The following is a 23975-nucleotide window of genomic DNA, read 5'->3' as shown; positions in this document are numbered from 1 at the left end:
ACGGGAGCGAGCCAAAATTGGAAGCTCTGTTGCTGATTTTGTTTTGGTTGTTTTAACCTACTTATCTTTTTTTGGGGGGGGGTAAGACCTTTCTGATACGGCATCAACGGAATTTTTTTTTTAATTTCGCCGGGGCCAAGTCCCACCTCCATCCCCGAAATGTGCTTGCACACGACACGCACCCCACTCCCAAACTTCCTTTGGGCCACGCCCACGGCTAAGGGTGCGTACGTGCGCCGACGCACGTCGTTTACGTCACTGCACATTGAGGGCGCCATTTTCGAAATGGAGAAAAACGTGAACAAGACAAGTGTTACGGGTACGGGTAGAGCTGGAAAAGAAAGATTTTATCTCAAAACTCTCACCTTACAAATGACAGGGAATGTTCGAATATAAAGGAGCACGATGTGAAGGTGAGACATGTTTAACAGCTAATGAAATTTCTTCCCCTGGTGAACGCAAGCGTGTTGTTTTAATATGGTTGACTTGCCGCGTGCTTCACCATGTCCACTGTCATGACTGTACGGTGTACAATGCCTTGGCCTCGCCCCTCCGAGCTTTGGGCATGTTGGTTGCAGCATAGAGGAAGAAAAACAGTCTAGTCCTTCATGGTTGCAGACATGACAGGTGTCCTTTTCAGGGATGGACATGTCGTGTGTACATGATGGAGATGCATGTATTCCGTAACAGGAAAGCGTGTTCTTTTGCATGTTCAAGATGTTGGTCTTCCTAGAACTACCCATTTGTCTTTTTGTTCAAGACAATGTTACTGTAGGCCTAGGACCATTACTTTTAGAATTTATCAACTTAGGTTAGGGAACACTAGGACCTTGTCGAGCATGTCAGCTGAATTTGTGCCCAGTCTGCCAGTTTCTGGTCACCATTGTTTTTGAATTTCAGGCCAAATATTCTATTCACTACACTGCGTTGTTTAGCTGCATGATGTACCATCATTTTATAACCTGATGAATTTGAAGTACATGTATTTCAAGGAAAAGGTTTGGTTACATGGCATCAGAAAAGTCGAGCAAAGCATCAAAGTGCACCATGTTAGGGGACTAGGCCCAACACTTTATTTTTATTACATTTACCTTGAAAATGCACCTTAATGAAAGAGTACCACATACAGATGTCACTGATTTTCCCTTGCAGTAGTTGATTAGCCATCAGAGAGTGAAACGTATCCTAAAAGGTTAAATCTAGCACTAAAACTGTTGAACCATTTACTGAGAAAACGCAGAGTTTTCACTCTGTAGGGTCTGTGCACAAGATACATGTATCAAGTGATGTCTGGATAACGTTTCAAATAACCTTGTTTTCAACTTTTTTTCATCTGGTATTTTGGAATTGTTGTAAATTTCCATATTCATGAGCAAAACTATGATGTCACCCCTGGCACATGTACATATAGCCTCAATACATGGTTGCATGAGTTTGTTCAGGAACTGCAGGAATTTTTGCTGCTGTAAATTTCCATTTCTTTGGGGATCCCTTATTACAAGTACATGTAAATGTGCAATGCAATAAGGCAACAAAAGAAAATGTTTCCAAAAAATTGAACAAAAAATGTAAACTGAATAGTGTCTTCTCTGATTTACATGTACATGTAATGTTTAGCAGTGCTGTACGGTGTGACCAAAACAGTCACATTTGCACCTAAAAAATAATGATGTGTGACCAGATGTTTAACTCTTATTGCCAGTGGCGACCATGATTTGTGCCCGTTAGTCGCCCACCTTGTCATTCATATTTCATGAACAATCACTGCCAGTTTTCTTCTATGTGCACCGAGCGATGTGCCTCTATGTTTTTTCTCCGTCTTACTATATACAGAGCATGAACCCACGTTAACTGCAGCGTACATGTAGCTTCAATGTAGGTACATGTACATACTCACACGTTTAGGCATTACATGTACATGTAGGTACCCGAGCTGACTGGTTTGTGGTTGCACACTGTATAGATTGTGTATGCGGAGCTGAGACGTTTTGTGTACCGGTATTTATAATGTACTAGCAGTCTATGCGAGCCATAATTCCAGTCCAATAAACTTGTTTCAGTGTCAAGTTTGAAACCAAAGCTTCCCTCGATCCGGTCCAGTCCCAGGTACATTATGAAATGCTCAAACGTGAGAGAACAAACATGCCTTTTCTTTTCTTTCATTTTTGTGTATAATTGGTTGCCATTTTTTATCTATTCCACAAGCACAAAATCCAAAGCCTGTCTGTCCTGCGGATAATTGACAGAATAGCGTTTCTGTACGTTTTGTCAGATCTTGTACAATACATGTACATGTTACTTGTATATTATGCAAATGTGTGTAAAGTATGTACATGTACCAAAAACAACCTGGTGCCTAACTTTGTCTTTCTAGGAGCCAGTGGCTCCTCATTTTAATTCTCTCTCCATACAGCACTGCTATTCAGTCAAAATCAGTCAAGTGACCCCTTTGTCTGTCCTGTGGCAAATCAAGTGGAAGGAATTTTCAGCAGCTTATGACTGTTCCAGCAAAAGGATTTTTAATGCTTGAAAAAGTGTAGTTTTCAGCTTGTGAAACAGTTTTTAAACATTAAAGAAGAGTTTGAGATGCACAAATTGTCTAAGAATAATTCATCACATAGAAAGTAATTTATTTCACAAATATTGCAAAGACTTGAAAAATTTAACAGAAAAACATTTTCAGTTTTGATAGAAATATTTGAACATGTTGACTTTCCACAGACATTGTAGGCAAATTAAAAGAAGTGGCATCAGGATGATGAATCTTTCCCAGTCCCATATTGTTCCATGCATAATTTGTAGCAACCAACTTTCAGGATTGTAGCATTTCATCTTTTTGGTTCTTAAAAAGATTTTGCTGCTTTGAAACTAAACAGCCCTAACCAGTACCCATTTGTACGATGACCATGTTCTAGGATACATGTACATTAATATCAGGTTTTTCGATAATTGATATACAGAAATTCAATATTAAGAATTTTCGATATACACCTGTATCAAATTTTCCCCATGTACATGTACATGTAAACAGTAAACTCCCAGTAACTGAGAACTGAGTAACTTGAAACTCCGCTTGTGTTTGTGTTTGTTCAAAGTAAACATTTTCATCTTTTACACTGACAATTACATACATACAATGTAAATTATCAAGGTATATCAAAGTTATGTAAATTTCAACATGACCCTCTGATTTGAGGGAGTGATGCTCTTAATTAACACATTCTTTCCTGACAGTGGAGGTTTATCAATAAAATAATTGTTCTAGAAATCTTCATTTTACTATCTACAAAAGTGTACACCTGTAAAAATACTTTAAAAAGATGCAGTGCCATCAGAACAGGTTTATGCCATCAACTTGTACCTGGCTGTTTGAATGGACATAATGTAATGCAAGTTACCGTAACAAGAGTTACCAATATACATGTATATCCTCCCTGCATTTCCCCAGTTCATTGTTTCTCAACTTTGATATTGTTAATTTATAAGTCATAACCCACCATCAAAAGAAAAAAACTTTCATCAAAATTATCTAGTATGAGGAGACTTTATCAAAAGAGTTTTTCTTAGAATTGACTATGTCCTTGACTGTGAGCTACGAATTGAAACAAATCAAGACTCTGAATATGTTTGTCCCTTGTTTTTCTTTTTTAATTCATAGTTGGTCTACATGTATGTACCCATGTTGAAAAAAAAATTGTTCCTAACAATTACGAAGATAGAGGCATATTATCCAGTACCCATTACATGTATTTGTAATGCAATTTACCGTGGAATTGCCCCAATGGTAGCCTGCACACTGAGAGTCCAATCCCTGGCTCTTTGTGCTGGCCATAGGACTGCACAAGAAACCTGGCTTTAAATACGGCTACTGTTATTGGCCCAGATGCAGTAACACAGTTCATTTTGTGATGGCACGCTGTGCTCATGCTGGTGCCAAACCACATGAAATAGAAAATTTCTACGCACAGTCTGACTCATTCACTTTTGTGCATGTATAGACCCAATCCATTAACCCTAACTACCAAGCATATCATTTGGCTTGCAGGACTCACTACTGCAAAATACTACGTACATGTATCCGTGTGTAGTAGTCTGAGCCTGAAGGACCTAGCCCTTCAAATTACTACTTCTGGCTAGGTTACTTCCTCATGTCCTCTTACAAGCAACTGCACTGTATGCTACATTTTACTACTAAGTAGTAATTTTTCAGTGTGACATAGGGTCAGGGTTAATAATTAAAGTTATGAAAACCATGTTACTGACAAGACGGCACCACTATAATCAAAGGAAGATACATAATACATGTCCATCTGAACAGTTCAGCTGAGCAGAGGAGAGTGTGAATTCTAGTGGGTAGTGATAATGGTTCCGTGGTAATGGACTGGATTTCATTTTCAATTTCCAAGCCAGGAAAAGTCATGGAATTTTGTGCAAAATGGCAAAGTCATGGAAATTTATTGAAACCAATTTATATTGTAGACTCGGAATATTCCTAAAATTAACAAAGTGTGGACTCATGCAGAGCTACATGTAGCTGCACAAAGATCCATGCAGAAAAAAATTCATCAGGCTAAAAGGAATTGACATTATGAGCCAACAGGAAAATTCTTTTCATTCTACATGTCATCCAGCCAATTTGAAAGTTCAGTATGTGCTTAAAAGACACCCTGATTGGCAGTCCAAGTGTTTCCAGGCTTGGATCTTAACCGTGGCCAAGGAGCTGAGAACAAAATCAGATGTCAGTGCTTATAATTTTGGGACGTTCTTATTTTTAGTCACATGGTTTGCCACTACATTACGCTCATAATTTTAAAGCAAAATCAGTGCAGCCATCACATGAACCCAGTCTGGAATTCAGTTCATCAGTGAATTTTCTTGCTTTCAATATTTTCGATATTCCCAATATTGAGATTTTTGGTATTCTGATCATAAAAATTTGATTTCAGTGATATAAATTTTAAAGTAATAGCATCAACGGAGAGACCTGTGCTCCATCACCAGTATTTAATTCCATAAAGTAACTTTGCCAAAGGTTTATAATATGGTTAATATTGAATAATAATCCCATTTTTACTTTGCATTCTCAGATGTGCAGCATACATGTAGGAGTTGAAGCAAAACTGGGCAACAATGCTTTCCAGGAAATTTGTCAAACTGTTTGGGAGATGGAAACCAGCCTTGTTACCTCCACAATCAGCAACATGCTTGTTCACAAAATCAAGCATATCAAGCAGGCATCTAACTGAACAAAGACTTGACCAGAATTATGGCAACCAGCTCCCACGTGGTTCAAGAACATTGGCACATGCATCCATCGGTGTCTTTTCGCAGAGACATCATCATAGGCACAGTCGATTTCCACTTGCTTTGATTGCAGAAGGACAGCATGTTCTCCCGTGCCCTCTCAGTCATCATGGTCATGAAGCGCAATTCTCCATGCATAGAGTCCAGTCATTTCACAGCTGTTCACATCTCCTTAGGCAGAGTGACAGAGGCAGCAGGTGGACTGCACAAAATATGAGCTTGATGAGTTCAGTTGTTGACAAGGCACCCAACAGAGTCCAACCGTACCTGAGACTGATAAGATTGGACAAGCCAACTGGTGAGAAATCAAGTACATGTACATGTATTTTGAGAATTACTTTACCTTGCAGGGCACTTTGGTTCATTTGTTCTAAAACTTTCCAGGCTTGTTTTTTTATTTGGTTTTTGTTTTGTTTGTAATGACACATGAAAGTAAACTACTACTAATAATAAGCTATTAATTCCAACGTACATATAGGTATCTCCCAGAGGCTAAGAACAAACTTGACAAAGGAGGCTGGTCAATGCCTAGACTCACTCTTCCCTGTAATCTTCAAATGCAACACCAATCTAAACCTTTCAAGCTTTTACATCTTACAAAATCCACTAGAAGGATGTGGAAGAATTTGCCGAATGTGCAAGATTGAGGAAAGTAAATGTACCTCCGAGCTGTTCAAATGTTTTGTGGGACTTGGTTTTTGAAAGTTTGAAACAAAAATGTCCTTTCTGGCTCCAGTGGAGAATTTGGAGAAGATCAAACAAAGTTGCTTAGAGAGTAGAGGATGATGTTTCTGTATTCCCTTCGCCTAGGGACCTGGTTGGTCTACTGGCCATGTGCATGGGGCATCGCTCTGGCTGCAGACCCAGGCCACTTCCCCAGCCTCTACATGCTGGCCTTGTGTGGCCTAGGAGCTCTGGTGGTTAGAGGGGCAGGCTGTACCATCAACGACATGTGGGACAGAGACTTTGATAAATCGGTGAGTGTATCGGTACATGTGCAATTGATTCCTAGACTGGAAAATGGGAATTGTTGATTAGAGAAACTTGAACCTTGACTTTTCCAGGTGCTTACAAATGCATCAGAAGGTTTGGAATAATTGTGAAGGATTGGGTAAAGTAGAACCATACCAATTTTACTTGTAGCTTGATGCTTGAAAACTTGTACTTCTACATTCATGAACTTTGCAGGATTTGAGAAGAATCCTTGGAAAATTCCTGAAGGGATATGCACTCTTATTATACTTGTTATTTACTGATACCAGTCATTTTAAGTATTTGTTGAGTGCTTAGCTGTTGTAAAACTTTTTTCTGGTCTATTCTTGATGTTGTTTTATTTGAAACAAGTTCTTAATGAGTATTTTTTTGAAAAGGCGCATTTTATGTCAATTTCAAAATGACTGTAAAGGTTGAAGCATATGTTGTGCTTTACATAGTGGAATGTTACTAGTTGTCAGATAGTGTAAGCTTTCAACCTCTTGATTGCGCTGTTTTTAGTTTGACAAAATTGACAATCTCAATCCGAAAGCTGGTCTCAGCATCTGCCAATGTTGTAACAAACTTTGCATTGATTGATTGCAGGTTGAACGAACCAGCACAAGGCCCATAGCATCAGGTGCAGTCAGTGAAAGTCAGGCGTTGGTCTTCCTAGGAGCACAGCTCAGCATTGCGTTGGGAATATTACTCACTCTCAACCCATACAGGTATAATACAGGGGACTTAACAATTTTGTTGGCCACCAGTCACCTATAGTTCTCTCTCATTGGCTGTAATCTTTGTAGGAAAATTGCAACTGCATATGCAACGCTGATAGGGGCGTGTGCGTACTTATCCAAATTATGTTCGAAATACGGTGCAACTGATGCACGTCACACACAGTGAAGTAAAAAATGCCGATGCACGTGGCATTGTAGGAAGTGACGTCAATTGAGAGAGCCATTAACTGAGACCTAAAAGTGCGAGAACCTGTATATTTGGAGAAATTTAAAATCGTGCCCCTCAACTCTTTCTTGTGATATTTTGAAGATTGTGCCTTTATTGTCAGAATTTCCTTGTTGAGTGATTTCATTTGTTTATACTCTCTCCAAACTCTCTTGTTTCCTGAGAAGTTAGCATTTGAAATCTACCTCAGTTCAACATTGCCATGACATTGCTTCACATTTTACGTACCCCAGTATGGCGCAAGTTGCTGAGACCAAAGATTACATCATTCCCAATTTGTGAAAATACACTGTACAAATTGTTGCCATGGGTTTTGAAGCATTCAACGTCAATATTTTCTCAGTTTCCACCAATTTCCTTCATTACTTTTCTCATTGGGTAACATTTCACAGCATTTCAAATAATTTTTCAATTCTGATCATGCTATAGATTTTTCAATATTTCAGTTTTGGCTGGACACTTTGTGCATTTGATTTATGGCATACGTATCGGCCACATTAAGCAACCACTTGTTTAGCATCTCAAAGATCAGTTTTGCATTTGATACCTTCTTGTGTGCCTTCTGTTTGTAAATTTCATTTTGCCTCTCTGTTTTATATATCTCCACAGTATAACTCTGGGATGCATGGCCATGATTCTCATTGTAGTTTATCCACTCATGAAGAGGTTTACCCACTGGCCACAGATCTTTCTTGGTAAGTTCAACAATTTTCTGAGCTTTTATCAGCATTTAAACACCAGCATCAACACATTCAGCATATTCAAGGAACTGCATAAGACATGTACATGTATGTACGCGGAGATGTTAGTAAACTATTTGTTAACGGCATTTTGGGTCAGTTTGCTCATGCTGTCAGGATGACAAGATTCAGAGGCCACGTACACGTACATCTTGTGTTTTGAGCTGTGTCTGTAGACACAAGTTGACTTTAGTGGGACTGGTTCTCTTGGCTCTGGGAATACAGGGCTGCAAGAGTTTAGTGTACCATAGAAAGACAGGTGGATCAAGCATTGGTCAGCAAAGCACAACAAGATGCCACAAGCCAAGGAATAGCATCCCTAAGGAAGTAGAGTGCGATACCAGTGTTGTAGGTCTCGAGACCTTTTTTTGCAGTCTCGGTCTCGCCCTGTCAAAGTGTCGGTTTTGGGAGGGCCGGTCTTGGTCTCGAAAGCGCCGGTCTCAGTCTTGGTCTCGGTCTTGCAGGTCTCGGTCTTGGTCTCGGACATCAAGGTCTCGCATATAACACTGGCTGGCAGATATTCATGGGTTATACCCACCTGTACTTTGACTTCCTACTCAAGGATCTTATTGGCTGACTCCCTGCTCTACAATAACATATACTCTACCAAATGCAGCAAGATTTTATGTCCTTTTACAGCATCTGGGAGGGGTATGTTTAAGACATAGTGTAGTTACTGATAAGAAATGATGTGACCTAACCAGGTCAGTGCCAAATAGTTGACAGTGACACTTCAACCATCGTTTACTAGTGTGCATTTTATCTTATTCAGTCAGGTCATGGTTGATCATATTCCTGTATTGATTTTGCTCATTTCCTGTGTTATGTTTCTTTGACGCTGTTTAATTTGTTGCCTGCGCTGTAATGAACTTTTATTCCATCCTTCTTTGTTTCAGGTGTAACAACCAACTTCAGTGCTTTGATCGGCTATGCAGCTGTCCATGGGTCATGTGACTGGAGTATCGTACTGCCGCTGTATGTTTCCTGTATAGCATGGACCATTGTCTATGATACCATCTATGGACACCAAGTAAGTCCTGTGAAAACATCCTCTGCTTCAGTTGTCTGTTTTTATGTACATGCAATGGAGGAAGAACTCTGAGAGTACAGAATCTGATTTCATGAGACACTCCCACCTGCAAAGGTGTTGAAGGAAGTTCTTAAGAGACCTTGGCAAATGCATTTAATCAGGCAAGTGTTCTGAGCCTCGGAATGTTGGAAATAGAGTACCGAAGTGAATACATCATGCGCACAATTAGTGTGTAAAAAGGCATTAGCGCAAGAACCAGCATGTTAACCAACACGCGCGTATAGTCCATTGGTTTGCACTGCACTTTCTGGTTCACAGTGAAGTCACACTCCGGTACTCTATTTGATCTGAAATAATTGCTGGAATTTCCTACCTTTAAATTTGTTTGATCAAATCTTACTTTCACTGAGATGTCCCTTTTTCTTTGTTACTTATTACACTTAATTCTGACTCTAAACAAAGCAGTCTGGCAACCATTTAGTTGGCAAATTTTGCGATGTCAGTTTCTACTCTTGGTTGCAAACGAAAGTACTTGCTTCCTAAGCACAACTGTTTTCCAAGTCTTGGCATTGTCTCCATCTACAGTATCATCTTGAGAGTGTCCATTATCCATTTCAAGCTATTACTCTGGGAAGCAAAATGTTGCTTCTTAATCCTGCTACACAGAAGGGAGCTGCATTGGGGGGGGTGTTTCAAATTACGGAAATTAAAGCTTGAAGCCCAAGACAGAGGCGAAGATGAGATATTGGAAAATCTCAGCATGATGTGTGAACTCTGCTCTACACATTATTATTGGCCTTGACTGGGTTCTTGTAAGCCACTCAGAACACTCTGTAATACATTCACAGAACAGAACTTGCTTTAACCATCTCCCCTATGCAAAATATATCTTGAAATTAACATTAGATTTTCTTTTCCCCTAAAAGCTACTCGGGGCACGTATTTCCCTGCAAATTCTTTAGGATGCCCTTAGGGAGGCACACCTCTCTTTAGGCATCAGTATTTTCATTCTCTTCTCTGGTTTTTTTTCTATCTGTCCGGTAAAAATTGTGCTGTGTGTCCACACATTGACAGGTTCACATACAAACACATTAACACATCAGCTGCAGAAATGAAACAAGAATTGTTAAACATGTGTACACATCCTCCGTGATTCAAATAAGGAAATGTGTGTGTGTTTACACATCACCCGGCATCAAGCAGTTATTAAAAGCTTCTTGTATCGACTCCTGTTAATGTACAGGACAAGAAGGATGACTTGGCCCTTGGCCTTGGATCTGCCTCCATCGTCATGGGAGATAACACCAGGTATTGGCTGACAGGCTTTGGTGCTGCCATGGTAGCCGGTCTGGTGCTGGTGGGTGCTACGGCAGAGCAGACTGCAGCGTACTACCTGGCTGTTGCTCTGACAGCTGCCCACATTGGCAACCAGGTGAGGAGCTGTTTGTAGATTACTGATGGTAACCTTTCATACATACTGTGTACACTTCCAAAATATACAGAAACCGCCACGTTGATTTTTTCAACATTTACTCACATTTCCACTTTACTCAGCCATTATGTAAAAACGGCCTCAGCGACTTATTCCTGATTACGATGTACTGGGTCACATTTGCTCGTCTGCTCTCAGTTTACTAATATGATCACCAAAACTCAATGGCTTGTTTCCAGTTGCTTTCTCTTGTTTACTGGAGTAGTTGCTTTAGTATTAGCTTCCCTTCTTGGCAAAGTAGAAACATAGTTTTACCTTGTGATATTCTGAGCTCCTAAAAATTAACATAGTTTTGCACTTTGAGTGTTCTGATTGGAAGATGGTGCACTTCCAAGGGTTTATGTTGTTATATTTTAGTAATCAAAATTTAAAACTTAAATGACAGTCATGTCTTGCTGATCAAACAGGTGTGGACAGTAGACATCAACAACCCTCGGGATTGCTGGAGCAAGTTCCGCTCCAACAACAGACTGGGCGCCATCATCTTTGCTGGAATCATTGCTGGGACTCTGGCAAAGGCCTCGACCACTATGCCAGGCAGTGCAGCAGAATCCGACGAGAAAAAACAGTGTGCCGAAAATCGATTGGACGAGTTGAAGAGGGGCATTTGAATGAACTGTTTGAGGGACAACTGCATTTTGAATCTGTTTGACTCCTTGTCAAGTTGCTTAGAGTTGCCTATTTTGCATCACCTTGATGTCAATTGGGTGCTTAAATTGAAATTGGCCAGCCCATAGTAGATACAAAATATTATAAATTATATTAAGTTTGTACAGCAAAAGCCCTTCTGAAAGGGGAGGGATATGTGATATCCCAACCCTGTCAAAAAACCTGTAAGCAGCCACTTGCAAGAGCATGTCAATTCTAACTTTAAATTTCTGAAGACAAGAAAGAAATGTTACCCTAAAAAGGGACAGTTCTTTAAATTTTATCGAATATACCTTCCAAAGTTTTATAGTTTGACAACTCAAAAGTGCAGCAAAAGCATCCACTGATGCCTAAAATCAACGAGTACTCGTTATAGTTTCCCAACTCAAAAGTGCAGCAAAAGCATCCACTGATGCCTAAAATCAACGAGTACTCGTTATAGTTTCCCAACTCAAAAGTGCAGCAAAAGCATCCACTGATGCCTAAAATCAACGAGTACTCGTTATAGTTTCCCAACTCAAAAGTGCAGCAAAAGCATCCACTGATGCCTAAAATCAACGAGTACTCATTATAGTTTCCCAACTCAAAAGTGCAGCAAAAGCATCCACTGATGCCTAAAATCAACGAGTACTCATTATAGTTTCCCAACTCAAAAGTGCAGCAAAAGCATCCACTGATGCCTAAAATCAACGAGTACTCATTATAGTTTCCCAACTCAAAAGTGCAGCAAAAGCATCCACTGATGCCTAAAATCAACGAGTACTCATTATAGTTTCCCAACTCAAAAGTGAAGCAAAAGCATCCACTGATGCCTAAAATCAACGAGTACTCATTGTAGTTTCCCAACTCAAAAGTGCAGCAAAAGCATCCACTGATGCCTAAAATCAACGAGTACTCATTATAGTTTCCCAACTCAAAAGTGCAGCAAAAGCATCCACTGATGCCTAAAATCAACGAGTACTAATTATTTGAATTAGATTGTTTCATTTCAATTACATTTTTCTACACTACTTGATCATCAAAGTGTTTAACACCTTGTGCACAGGGGCTGGTTCCCTGATAAAAGTTTAAAATTTGTATTTTAGATCTTCATTTTAAATGATTGCCTGAGAGGTATATTTTTAACAAGCCGGTGCAAGATAATGTATTGTTAATGATTTCTGCATTGAAAAATCTGCATATCTAATTTTTTGGACTTTTATTAGGTATGCCAAAGAATATTGAATTTTTTAAAAAGTAAACTGTAAAGTTGTCTATATGGAATATTTGTTTTGAGAATATTTAGTGCAAATGTTAACTTGCCCTGTGTGATAGAGTACAGCTCTTATATTCGTTACTTCTAAGAGCAACATTGAATCCAAACTGACATTCACATTCCAATGCCAGAATAAGTTACTGGAATTGTTTCCCACTTTGTAGTTAGTTTCTCTAGTGTAACTTATCTTGCACCTGGCACTACGAGTGTATAATCAGCACTGAGACACACTGTAATAGACGCGTGTTCGTCTACAAACCACCCGTTGTGAATTGTTAAGTTTTGTGATATCAAATGATCAAAAAACACATGTTCATTTTCTGTCATTCTTTGTATCATAAACAAATATTACGTGTTCGTTTGTGCATAAACACTTCCATGGAGCCAAATCTCTCCTTTGATAAGTTTAAGCACTCCTGTGGCATTTTGATGCAATTCCCAAAAAAATCATTAAAAAAGAAAAATTTACGCGAAAAAGAACAAACTTGTGAAGAAGCCAAGGTTAGTTACTAACTGAAAAGATCTGTGCTAGTGCTGGTTATACAGGTTTAGGAATTGTAACCTGCAACTTTCTAACTTTCTGATCAAGAAAGCCATCTGACTTCACAAGTACATACAAATGACTGATCTTGAAACGAACGACAATTCCATGAATACATGTATTTTCTAAAAACTCCAAATTCCTCACAAATACTTGGAACAGTGTTTTTGGAAAGTAAAGTCCACAAATGTCTGCTTATAAAATCTGAAATTTAAAGCTGAAATTTGCCCAATTCTGCCCAGTTTTTGAAGTTGCAGGTTGCATTTGATGTTGACTGAAAGTAATATTTATGGTAACAATATCAACTTTTTTTATGTTCTACCATCAGGCAAACCAAATCAAAACCAAAGCCCAGTCACATGCAGGCCTTTCTGGTGCGTGCAAGTGTGTTCCCTGCCCACAGACACTGACAGGTTGGTGGTTGCCTGCTATCTGCATTGGCTTGTGAATCAGCTGTTGGTGATGTATACAACCTCCTGAAATCTTGCAAGTCTGGGTGATAGTGGATATCTCGGTTGACTGTAACATGGTAAGGATCCTCTTAACTTTGGCAATTGGTCATTTTGTCTGTCAAGCAGATGTACTTAACCACTGCTCCAGGGATGGCAACCCAAGAGAACACTTCTGCATCTACTCTGCCATTGCTCACTTGACATTTCAAGAGTTCATTACATCTTTGTCTTTGATCTGAGGAGATGGGAGATGTACAAAATGGTCCCTTTTTGTGGGTTTCCTCAGATATTCAACAGTGTCTCAGGATGTTAGGCCAGTTGTTTTAACCCACATTCATGCTGGATAGCTTCCATCATTTAACTCTAAAATCTCTGCTTTTGTATTCCAAAGTCACTTATCAAGTTCTTTTGAATCACAGAGTTATGTGTTTGAACACAGCATTCAACTTCCAAAAAGCATCATTTGGATGAAAGAGATCGCAGCATTTCAGTAAATCCAGAAGAGTGCAAGCTTAAGCTGAGAAGTTCAGTCCCAAACTCAGTGGAAATTTATGTTTTTGGAGCAAACATGCACAATTGCTTGTTGAGTACTTATTGATGTGGTTTTCCATGGTCACATAAAAACATTATTTCAAGAGGAGTGCAAGCTTTTTTGGAGACACGCAGGTACAAAACTCAAGTTTAGTTGATATTGCAGATGTAGTCCTTTATATAAAATTTTGGATTTGGCACAGTTTTTCTAGTTTCAGAAAACATCAAAAGTGAATTTCTTATTTTAAGGCTTCTAAAATTATTAGGTAAAAATTTTTTTTCCAAAGATGAGCAGTTCACAAGTTTGCTTATCCGTAAAGATCTCCAGTTTGTTGGGGATGTGCAAAGAACTATGTTTCCAATTTAATTGGTAGAAGCAATAGGAAAAAAAATCAGAAATGGAAAAAAATGTGAGGAAAAAAGAAGCCAAACTCATTAAAAATGCTGTGGGGAATTCTTGGTGTGCATAAAGAGCAAGAAACACAACTGTCAGAATGCTTGGTGGACGGTGCATCCAGGCCATTCACTCCATTTGTACAGGAGACACACATACTCCTGAATCTGTCCAGGGGTTAGTGGGAAATTCCATCCAAGAAGTTCATGGAACATCTTGTAAATTTGTCACATCACTGTCCCCGCATCATCAACATCAACATCCTGCAGCTGGCACCAACCAAACCAATTCAATGTCTGGCGAGTTTCATTTTCAGTTTGTGATGTGAAAAAACTCACCACCTTAGAAAACTCTCTTCTTGAGTGCAAGGACTTTAGTTTCTCTTTAAAAAAAATCTCGCCTCTGCTGTTAATGCCAGTCCAAATTGCATAGTTGTCAGTTGCCAAAGGAAGTTAAGGTAGCGGCAAATTGGAAGTGAGTGTGTGCCCATTAATCAGAGGAGTGAATGGCCTGGGAAATTGGGTACCAATTTGCCTCTCAGTATCCTAAAACAGAAACTGTGGCATCGACACGGGGAGCCAGTCCCAGCTACAACGTCCATGGTAAGTTTAATTGAAGTTTGTAGAACTAATTCATGCACTGGTGTAAACAAAAATGGTTGTACATCCTGGTGTCTTACTTGCTAAACCCAACTGTGTATCTCATGGCTAGGAGTAGGGCTGTAGTCTGTATGAACAAGGTGGTAATGCACAGATGGTCTTCAGTCTAAGGTAATATGCAGTGGCTTAGCTAATTGTGGTGATGGTGGGGGTGTGTCTCCAGCCACAATCACTGAAGTGATTGGTTGTTGGTTAACCTTTGAAAATTTATTCATAGGCCAATGATGGCAGCCTGACTTGCAAAGTTGACCGGAGAGCCATACTCCATGGAAAACAGTTCCAACGTGACAGTCTCCTACTCACTCAATTTGTTATTTGTAGAAACAGCGGCGGAAACACTCAAGGCTGTTCATTCATAGCTGCTTAATACATCCAAGCTGTTAATTGTGTGAAACCCTTTTCCTAAATTCTGACATGCTTGTATAAAAGCAGCCATTGGAAGACAAGACCACGTCTGATATGAGCCTGGCAGTCAGTACTGGTAGAGTTGCTGTCTGTAACCTGTGAGATTTCCATTTATTAATCACTGGAGAAATGGTTGAATTTGGAAAAATACACGTAGATAAGATTTCTAATAAAATTCTTCAGGTGCTTGGCTCATGCTTGCATAAGTACCCAGCTGTGACTCAAAATTCTGTCAGTGGGTTAGGAATCATCCCTCCCTCATGCCAGTCACATGAGCACTCTCAATATGGCCAGGAATTGACAGAGTATTTTTGAAGTCATCAGGAGACATTTCATGTCTCACCTGTCAAGAGACAATATACTACTGGCCACATGGCTGGAATCACGACCCCTGCTTATTCAAAAACTTGCTCTCCGGTCCAACTGCAGGTTGAACCCCCACCATCACCCAAGCTATTCCACTAGGACTGTAAAAATTAAAGACTGACACAAAAAGTTGTCTGTGACTTTTGTGATGAGAAGAATCTTGATCAAGGCCGTGATAACAGTATTTTTCCGTTATTCTTTGGAAGAACTGCATGTATTCCTTGATAGTACTTTTAAATGTGGTCAGAGTATTCTTCGATCCAAGGACCACATGTAATAGCTATAAAAAAGCCCATGGCGTACATGTTGTTGAAAGATCAATGGTTGAATGGCCAACCAACCGCTCTCCTCGAGACAAAATTGAGCATGGCATTACACCGAGTGTGCCTAACTCATAGCATTACAAATTGCCCAATATAGTAGTCCAAATCTTGGCGAAGCAAAAAAAAATAGATGAACAGAGGTAAAGGAGTGACACTGACAGAACAGGTCACAACCTGAGAACGGCTGTCTAAATTCTATTCTCATCTTTGCTTCTCTACTGTTGTACCTACTGGCAGTGTATAGTTCTCAGAGTGTCACAGGATTGGAATCTAAAGCAATCCCTTACATCTACATGTATGGGTCTCATTGAGGCAGTACAACTCAAGTCCAAACAAGGTCTTGCTGCCATTGTCACAAACTCTAGTATCCCTCCGTGTAATGGTTTTTTGCCAAGTTATCATTACTGCCTTGATCAAGACAAGTTGATTCAAAGAGGTATACATGGGTCAGATCTTCAAAATATGATTAAAAAAGAAATTACGCATTAAATTTTTTAATGTCTTCAAATCATCCCAGATTCCATTGGTAATATTTGCAGCATGTCATGTTAGACGAAACTTAGAGAAAATGCAACATAAACAGTGAGCATTGCCTTAGACTGAAGACCATCACGCTCCATGCATTTTGTCCTAAATATACATGTATCCTGTAGGATGTAGATTTGTAGGCTTACTCCTGCATGCAGGTCTAGAATGAAAAGAAAACCTCAAACCTGGAGTTTGAGTGAAAGTTCTTGTCTGAGTCCTAATTATCTGTTGACAATGTATCCAGAGTCAAGAAGGTCCGGTCTGTTTCAGGTTACCATCAATTGTTTTTGATGATAAATTAGATCAAGAGGAAAAAGATTTACCTTCGGAATGAACCCATTATTCCATGAACATAGAACTTATTCCAGTCAATCTTTTTCCGCTTTAAACAAATGATCGCAGAAATTTGGCTATTTTCAAAACTAAAAAAGCAATGGATGCACATATCTTGAGTGAATACAGTATTTTATTAAACTTTGTGCATAACTGGTTTGGTTTCAAAGTGGCAATGTGATCCTGCAAGATCCTTATCTCACAAAAAAATGTAGCCGTTTCAAAAAGAAATTAGCCAGGGACTTAAAATCTAGGAATTTTTTTTTTAAACAGAAACTCTTTCTAATGTACATGAACCAGAGGATGACGTAGTAAACACAATCAGGCAATCTGTGTTCCTAGGAGTGAGTGGCTGACAGGTTCATTTGCTTACTGTTGCCAGAGCCTCTACAGTAGTTTATTGATACCTAATCTCAATGTTTGTATGTACACAACATCCAAGATGTCTGGAGATAGAGTATGTTGAGCTTGTACTTGGCTGCTGTTCATAGCCTGTGCTGTAGCAAATATTGCTTCATGGTAGGGCCTTGGAGTGTTGCAAATTCTGCACTTGCGGTGGGAAATACATGTATCACACAATTTGGACAAATGACTCTTAAGAGGTTTCTGTGGCATTTTGGCTGTATTTGAAGTCAGCCACTACATTTTCCCATTCTAAATGCCAGATTTTCGGCCAAACAGTACACGTAATGTCAGCAATTGGTTGATTGATTTATCAAAGCCTCAAGCTTGTTACTACAGGTAAATGATTACCGTAACTTTATAGGTGCCTATTTTTAGGCCTTTTTTGAATTGAAAAATTGACATTACAGAGCACTCAGGTCTTAGAGCTTCCTCTAAAAGAAACAGTTTCTGTTTACAATGTATGTATAGGCTTTCATTCAAATCCTGCTGCCAGTGTACATGGTGCTGTCGCATCTACCCCTTTTTAAATTCAATAAAATCTTCCACATTTGTCCCACTGATATTTCTAGTGATGTACATAGGAGAATGTATCCAAATATAAACATGTACATGTATAGAATGTCAGTTGTCAACTGGTATCAAATCAAATACGGATAGCAAATCAAGGGTGATCTTATGGAGGTGTCTTTATGTTGGCTAGTTTATTGGTTTCGTAAAGATGGGTCTTCAGTAAGAATATGTGTCAGGATTAGTAGATAGTCTGCAGTTAACTGCAGTATCACAAAGAAGTAACTGATTTGTAATTTTTTTGTTCATATGTCAAAGGTTAAAGGTATTTATGGAAGGCAGGTTCTGGGAAGATCAAGTTAGGACTAGCTCTGGGAGTGAGACAGCGAGAAGAATTTATTGTCGTTTGCCAACTGGTACTCTATAACCATGCATTCTTTCGTACTTTTTTAAAGCTACATGTACACGCACATCATGCATATTCAATCTTGAGCATTGCCGTTCTGAAATTTGCTGTTGCACCAAATTCACATATTGATGAGTTCATCATAAAGTGCAATGTCTGCCCTGTTGTAGAAAAGGACATGTACATTTTTAATTTGTTTTTTGTAACAAGAGTTCTTCGACCAACTTGCTGATATTGGACCATCGTTGGCCAAGATCATGGGCAATATCTGTTGGCAAATTCATCAAAAACTAGTAATTACATCTGTGCTAACAGAGAGTAACACACTTAAAGTAACTACATGTATTTTAAAGTACAAATAGTTTCAGTTCGTACAAAAATACACCTTTCTGGTTAGTCCGTTACAACTTGATTTTCCCAGGACCTGCCTCGGTCTGCATGTGAGCATGGGCATTGCCTGCCTTATGCAGATAAGCCTACTCCAATATAACGCCATGAGAATGTCTGGGTTTAGGGAGAGTAATAAGGAGGATGTGCAACCATAAATTGTACAGTGCATGAATTCATGAAAACTTCAATTAAATTTAGCATGGAGTATGGGACAGGCTAACCCCGTGTCATTGGATGCTACAGTTTCTATGGATACCGACTGGCAGATTGCCTACCACATCGTCCACCGAGTCGCTGAGCAGTTTAGAAGGACAAAACCTGGGATTAATATGTTCAAATCACAAGCTGAAAGTGCATCTCTCTTATACAATTTGTTTTCCCAGAGCAGTTGAGAAGGGTGCTTGAAACTTTGATTAAAACGGCATAAAGCCATTATTTTTTTAAAACAAAAATAGTTTGGCTTCTAGAATGACATTTGCAACAATACAAAAAGCAATTTGTATTTACAGGCCATGAAGAAAGTCTGTTGCACGAGTATTCACGAGTGGGATACTACCTGTGTTTTGCATTCACAGAATTGAATAGAAATAAAGTTCTGATGGCACTCTCCTAAATGGATAAAAACTGGGCCAAATGACTTCAGGATCTGCAAACTTTTCCGAATTACACCTGCTGAAAGTTATCTTTCTTAAAAAAAACCCTGTAGACTATCTGGACTTTGAATTCGTAGCTTCCTTTTTAAAAAAAACAATAAACTCAAAGGAACATTTTTTTCCCATAGTGTACGACTTCAATTAACTTAAAAAACCAAAAAGCAACATCACATGGAATAGGTTTTATATCAGGAATTAAATTGGCATATGCATGTACATGTATTAGTGTGCCGCCAAAAGTCCAGCTTGCACTTTTCTCCTTTTGTAAGGCTAAATACCCAAGACCATGTAACACACAAATGTGGCTTATCTGCTACACATACAAATGTGGCTTATCTGCTACTTCCGTTTATCACGGTTGATGTATTTCCAGTAGACGCATTAAACGGCAGTGATTTAGGTGTTTTATGTGAAAGCACAGTATGAATGCGGGCCTAAATAAATGAGCCGACATCTTTTGACACTGTTGAAATGTCCAAGGAAACTTGCAAAAAACCAAGAACTCTTTCATTTCATTAGATTAAAAGACAAGATGCAACTGATCATCTGAAATGTTCTCGGGGCAATCAAGGGAGGATGCAGAGTGTCTCTTAAAAAGTCATTCCTAGAGTGGGTGGTGGGTTTCCATAGAGACGTGCGGCGTATCACATAACCCAAAGAAACATCTGCTTGGTAGAAAATTGAACCGATTGTCAGAGTTAATAGGATCCTTATTTATGTTGCAAGTCGACTGTGGTCGTCTACCATTGCTCAGATACTTGTGAGATATTAAGGGGTGTTTGTGTACATTCATCAATAAGCTGATCACTGGCTGATGTTGATAGTCGGGCGACTGCCACCAGTTGGTGTCTGTGGGCGGGGGACATGCTTGTGCGCATCAGGAAGGCCTGCATGTGGCTGGGCTTTTTTTTTGGCCAGTTGAAAGGTCAAAGTTCAAAGGTCGGGTCAAAGTTCGGAGGTCAGGTCAAAGTTCGAGGGTCAGGTCAAAGTTCAAAGGTCGGGTCAAAGTTGGAAGGTTGGGTCAAAGTTCAAAGGTCAAGTGTGAGACCAAGGTTCATATAGGTTGACATGCACAGACAAAATAAACTGAAAACACAAAGGTATTTTCTTAGTCTTGCTTTTTTTATTGCACGCCTCTGGATATATGTTCAGTAAGAGCGCCCTCTATTGGAGGCAGCATTAAAGAGCAATTTCTTTAACCACCAAGGGTGTTCCAATGGTGGTGAATTGGAAGGTGCAGTGTGTGTGTGTGTTCTAAAAATACACTATTCCCAAAAGATCAGTGCATCTGCTGTCTATTTCACGTTTTCTGAGGTGCACCATTGACTGCTTATTGTCCACTTCAGGCCAATTGTTAAATAACTTGCCTTTTTCATAAAGCTTGTCCATAAAAAAAGTAATAGAATGTATGCAGTGTCATAAGTTGTTTGCAAATCCTTTTTTCAAAAGCCTCCCCAACTGCGAAACCCTGAAATAGACAGCAGATGTTTAAAATAAGAACAAAACAACAGCAAAAACCCTTTTTATTTATCAAAGCAATTACATCAAAACGAGCACATGGACACTAGCACATCAAATGATACATACATAAAAGCTTTGGCATAAATATGTGTTTTGGGTGCAGATTTGCACATCTCAATACAAACATGAAACAAATTCAACACTTTCTTTCTTAGAGGAGCAATTCAAATACTGGCAGAATGAACGAGATGCATATTCAAATTTACTCTAAAACTGGGAAAATGTTTGATTCAATTTCAAAAGTGTAGCTATGTTCAAGTAACTTGATCACAGCCAGCAATAACTGTCATGGCTCAATCTCCAAACCACATCAAGGCAGGGGAATCAAGCTTAAATTAACATTTAAATTCAAATCTAAAGATAATACATATGATCATATGATGTACTAGTGTGCATTATATGTGAACGATTTGAAATATGAATTTAAGTAAATCTTGACATAAAAAAGTGAATAGAAAGGATTTCTTAGCTTATTTACATCAAATTAATACGATGAAACCAGGCACATACTCGCAAACACCTCAGTCAGTAGATCAAATGGCAGTGTTAAAATACAATGATAAAGTACATGTAACAAGTGAGAAAGCACTGAACTTTGTAAAAAGGACTATTTCTGTGGATTGTATTACAAAAAGAACAAACCTTAAACAGAAGGACCACAATACCTTTTCTATCAAACTACTGCAGTACATAATTAGTTGCTCAAAAAGCTTCATGACATATATCTTGCATTTTGCACCAGTGAAACTAGGTTAATGATAACACATGTACAGTCTTCGCAAACTGTCACGAAGCAGGATACCAAGAACTGTTGACTTTTTCCACTAATGGTTGACAACAGCACTCACTGATGGACTTTACTGTGAGTTATAAATGACAATAAGAATGAAATACATGTACTTTGCATGTCTACGTATAGCCTGAGTACAATTTCCACATTAATGTTTTTAAAAACAATTGGAGCTGTGACTAAATATGTTTTTATATAAGTGAACTACACAGCTAAGCTGACGTTTCAAACTAATTCCAATGAGGCTTGATTTTGGGTTTGGTATACTACATGTATGTGCCTGGTTTTAATACAACTGAGCAACCTAACGGCAGTTGTCATAAATAACCCAGTTAACTCAAGAAGGTCAAAGTGTTTTGTTTTTAAAACGAATTCTTTAACGAATGGTTTGAAAATATTACAAAAAACTACAATCAGCACAATGTGATTTGGCGTCAAACATTAGTTGACATTCTCTAACTGTCTTTACTGGGGAAGTATTTATCACTATGCATTTTTTGGTCCTCCAAATGCCAATTTCCAAGAGACGAGTCCATCCAGTCATGAAAAATGCCAACACATTGACATCAGGTAGTGACATCAGGAATGGAAGATTAATCTGTAGTTTATGGTGTCCACCTGAGGTTCAGAGAAGTTCAGTTGATCAACGGCATGCTTGTTAAGTAGCTCTTGAAGGTTTGCTCTTGAAGGTTTGCATCCAGTCCATGCTTTGCATGCTTGTTGAAAAAAAAAGGAAAATAAAACTGAATTGGCTTTACAGTTAATTCGTAATGAAATGGCAGGGTACAGGATATTGGACTGGTATTTTACCTTCACTTTGCAATAAAATATGAGTGACCACAGGTCTATTTGTAAACGGCTCATGACCACAGATCTACTTTCATTGGAGATAACCAGCTGAGATATGCACTGTAGTTCAGCTAAAACTAACAAATTGAAAAGAAATATCCGAAGGCTCAAAATGCTGGTGTCTTCAATACATCATGTATATCACAACTCATCTCCAAGGTGGCAAAGTATTTGAGTGAACCTTCCAGTGCAAATTCGATTCATTGAAACTTCACTTCCAATTTCAAGGCTTTGAAAGTACCAAATCTTCCTGTACCCTGCCTTGAGAAAATAAACATTTGTTTCTGCCATTTCCAATTCTTCATTAAGTTAGACCAAGAGAATACACTGAAAAACTCGCATACAAATCAGTCTGATTCCGATAAACAATTAGCCATCAAACCATCTAACAAACATTGTGGTTACCCACTGTTTTTTTTTACAGGTTCATATGGAAAAGATGACACTGAAAAAATACGGCAAAGTCATCTTCACAAATAGGAAGTTGGGAGAGCAAAATCCCATCAAACCTTAGGGATGAGATTGGAAGATGAGGAGAAATCTATCCTTGAATGACTTTAAGGACCCCACTGCTGGCAAGTAAGCGTTGAAGGAATTTGGCAACTTGTGAAATTGGAACAAAAGGCCCTATCAGCTAGGTACATGAACTGTAAAGTCAGCCAGTCAACAAAACAATGAAATTCAATGCTGCACAGGACTTGACAGTGATCTCCCACTCTAATGGTGCACATGAAGAGCAGGACGAAAACTGGCGCATCTGCAGAAGAGTTGTCCACCTGCATCATGCTGTGATTTTTCTTTGGATGATTTAATTATTCCAGGCCAACAACAATTGAGCAAATCAACTCTTCGGTTGTATTTACTCCGCTTATTGGTGACAGGAGCCTTGAAAAATTTTCAAGCGTTAGTTCAACTTCATCCCGACGATCCACCTTTTAGGATAAAGATTTCTTTTGACTTAAATATTTAATTAGAAAAACATTCCTAAAAGTTAGGGAACTCAGCAGTAGGAACTGTTACCGGCTGTTTATTTTTGATAACCAGCAGCATCAATTGAATCATATGGACTTAAGATATTTCTTCATTTCCAAAATTGTAACCGAAAATCTGATATTAGATATGTAAAAGTTGACAAAGATTTTTCCTGATGCGATGGATTTGCCCTTCCAAATATATGTACATGCAGTCCACACTGAATTAGACAGCTGTCCATGTACATGTGTATCTTGGATAAAAGTAGAAATCTCAAGCAACATGGTTGTCATCCGAACTTCAAATGGCTTCTTCAATGGCTTGTGCAGTCTTCGCTCCTCGTTCATGCACGTAAAAAAAAATACAAAATCTGAATTAGCCTCTTGAATGAGATGTGCTACAGGCAGGGTACAGGGTAAGTCTTCCCATCAATGTAATTAGGGTGGCCACAGTTTCGTTGTACGCATTTCAAAGTACGGCAAATGAAACATCTCCCAGTTTTATTGTTTGATATGGCCAGGGCTGGATGAAACCATGTCTAAC

General features: G+C 38.9%; 1 protein-coding gene and 1 long non-coding RNA gene across 2 annotated transcripts in view; one reads left to right on the top strand and one right to left on the bottom strand.

Moving 5' to 3' along the window:
* The first annotated feature begins 258 nt into the window (after positions 1 to 258).
* Positions 259 to 20533, top strand: LOC110979789 (4-hydroxybenzoate polyprenyltransferase, mitochondrial-like). The gene is made up of 8 exons (XM_022235846.2): positions 259 to 413; positions 5088 to 5602; positions 6115 to 6281; positions 6883 to 7004; positions 7852 to 7937; positions 8879 to 9012; positions 10256 to 10444; positions 10912 to 20533. The coding sequence occupies exons 2-8, from the start codon at positions 5131 to 5133 to the stop codon at positions 11113 to 11115; spliced, it is 1374 nt and encodes a 457-aa protein (XP_022091538.2). The 5' UTR covers positions 259 to 413; positions 5088 to 5130; the 3' UTR covers positions 11116 to 20533.
* LOC110979800 (uncharacterized) overlaps positions 20404 to 23975 on the bottom strand; it is a 36148-nt gene continuing 32576 nt past the window's right edge. The window contains exon 3 of the long non-coding RNA XR_002598251.2: positions 20404 to 22327. This is a non-coding gene — a long non-coding RNA (uncharacterized LOC110979800). The remainder of the gene's footprint in view (positions 22328 to 23975) is intronic.

This window comes from Acanthaster planci, linkage group LG02, assembly GCF_054643075.1.
Source record: "Acanthaster planci isolate LZ-2023a linkage group LG02, COTS_SCS, whole genome shotgun sequence".
Lineage (NCBI taxonomy): Eukaryota > Metazoa > Echinodermata > Asteroidea > Valvatida > Acanthasteridae > Acanthaster > Acanthaster planci.
The sequence above is the reverse complement of the archived record's forward strand: the minus strand, read 5'-3'. Positions and strand labels throughout refer to the sequence as shown.

Excerpts from the sequence above, each read along its gene's own strand:
- LOC110979789 (XM_022235846.2), top strand. The coding sequence starts at position 5,131 with ATGCTTTCCAGGAAATTTGTCAAACTGTTTGGGAGATGGAAACCAGCC. Across the intron at positions 7,938-8,878 it reads CTGGCCACAGATCTTTCTTG|GTGTAACAACCAACTTCAGT; the intron begins GTAAGTTCAACA and ends TCTTTGTTTCAG. Across the intron at positions 10,445-10,911 it reads CTGCCCACATTGGCAACCAG|GTGTGGACAGTAGACATCAA; the intron begins GTGAGGAGCTGT and ends CTGATCAAACAG.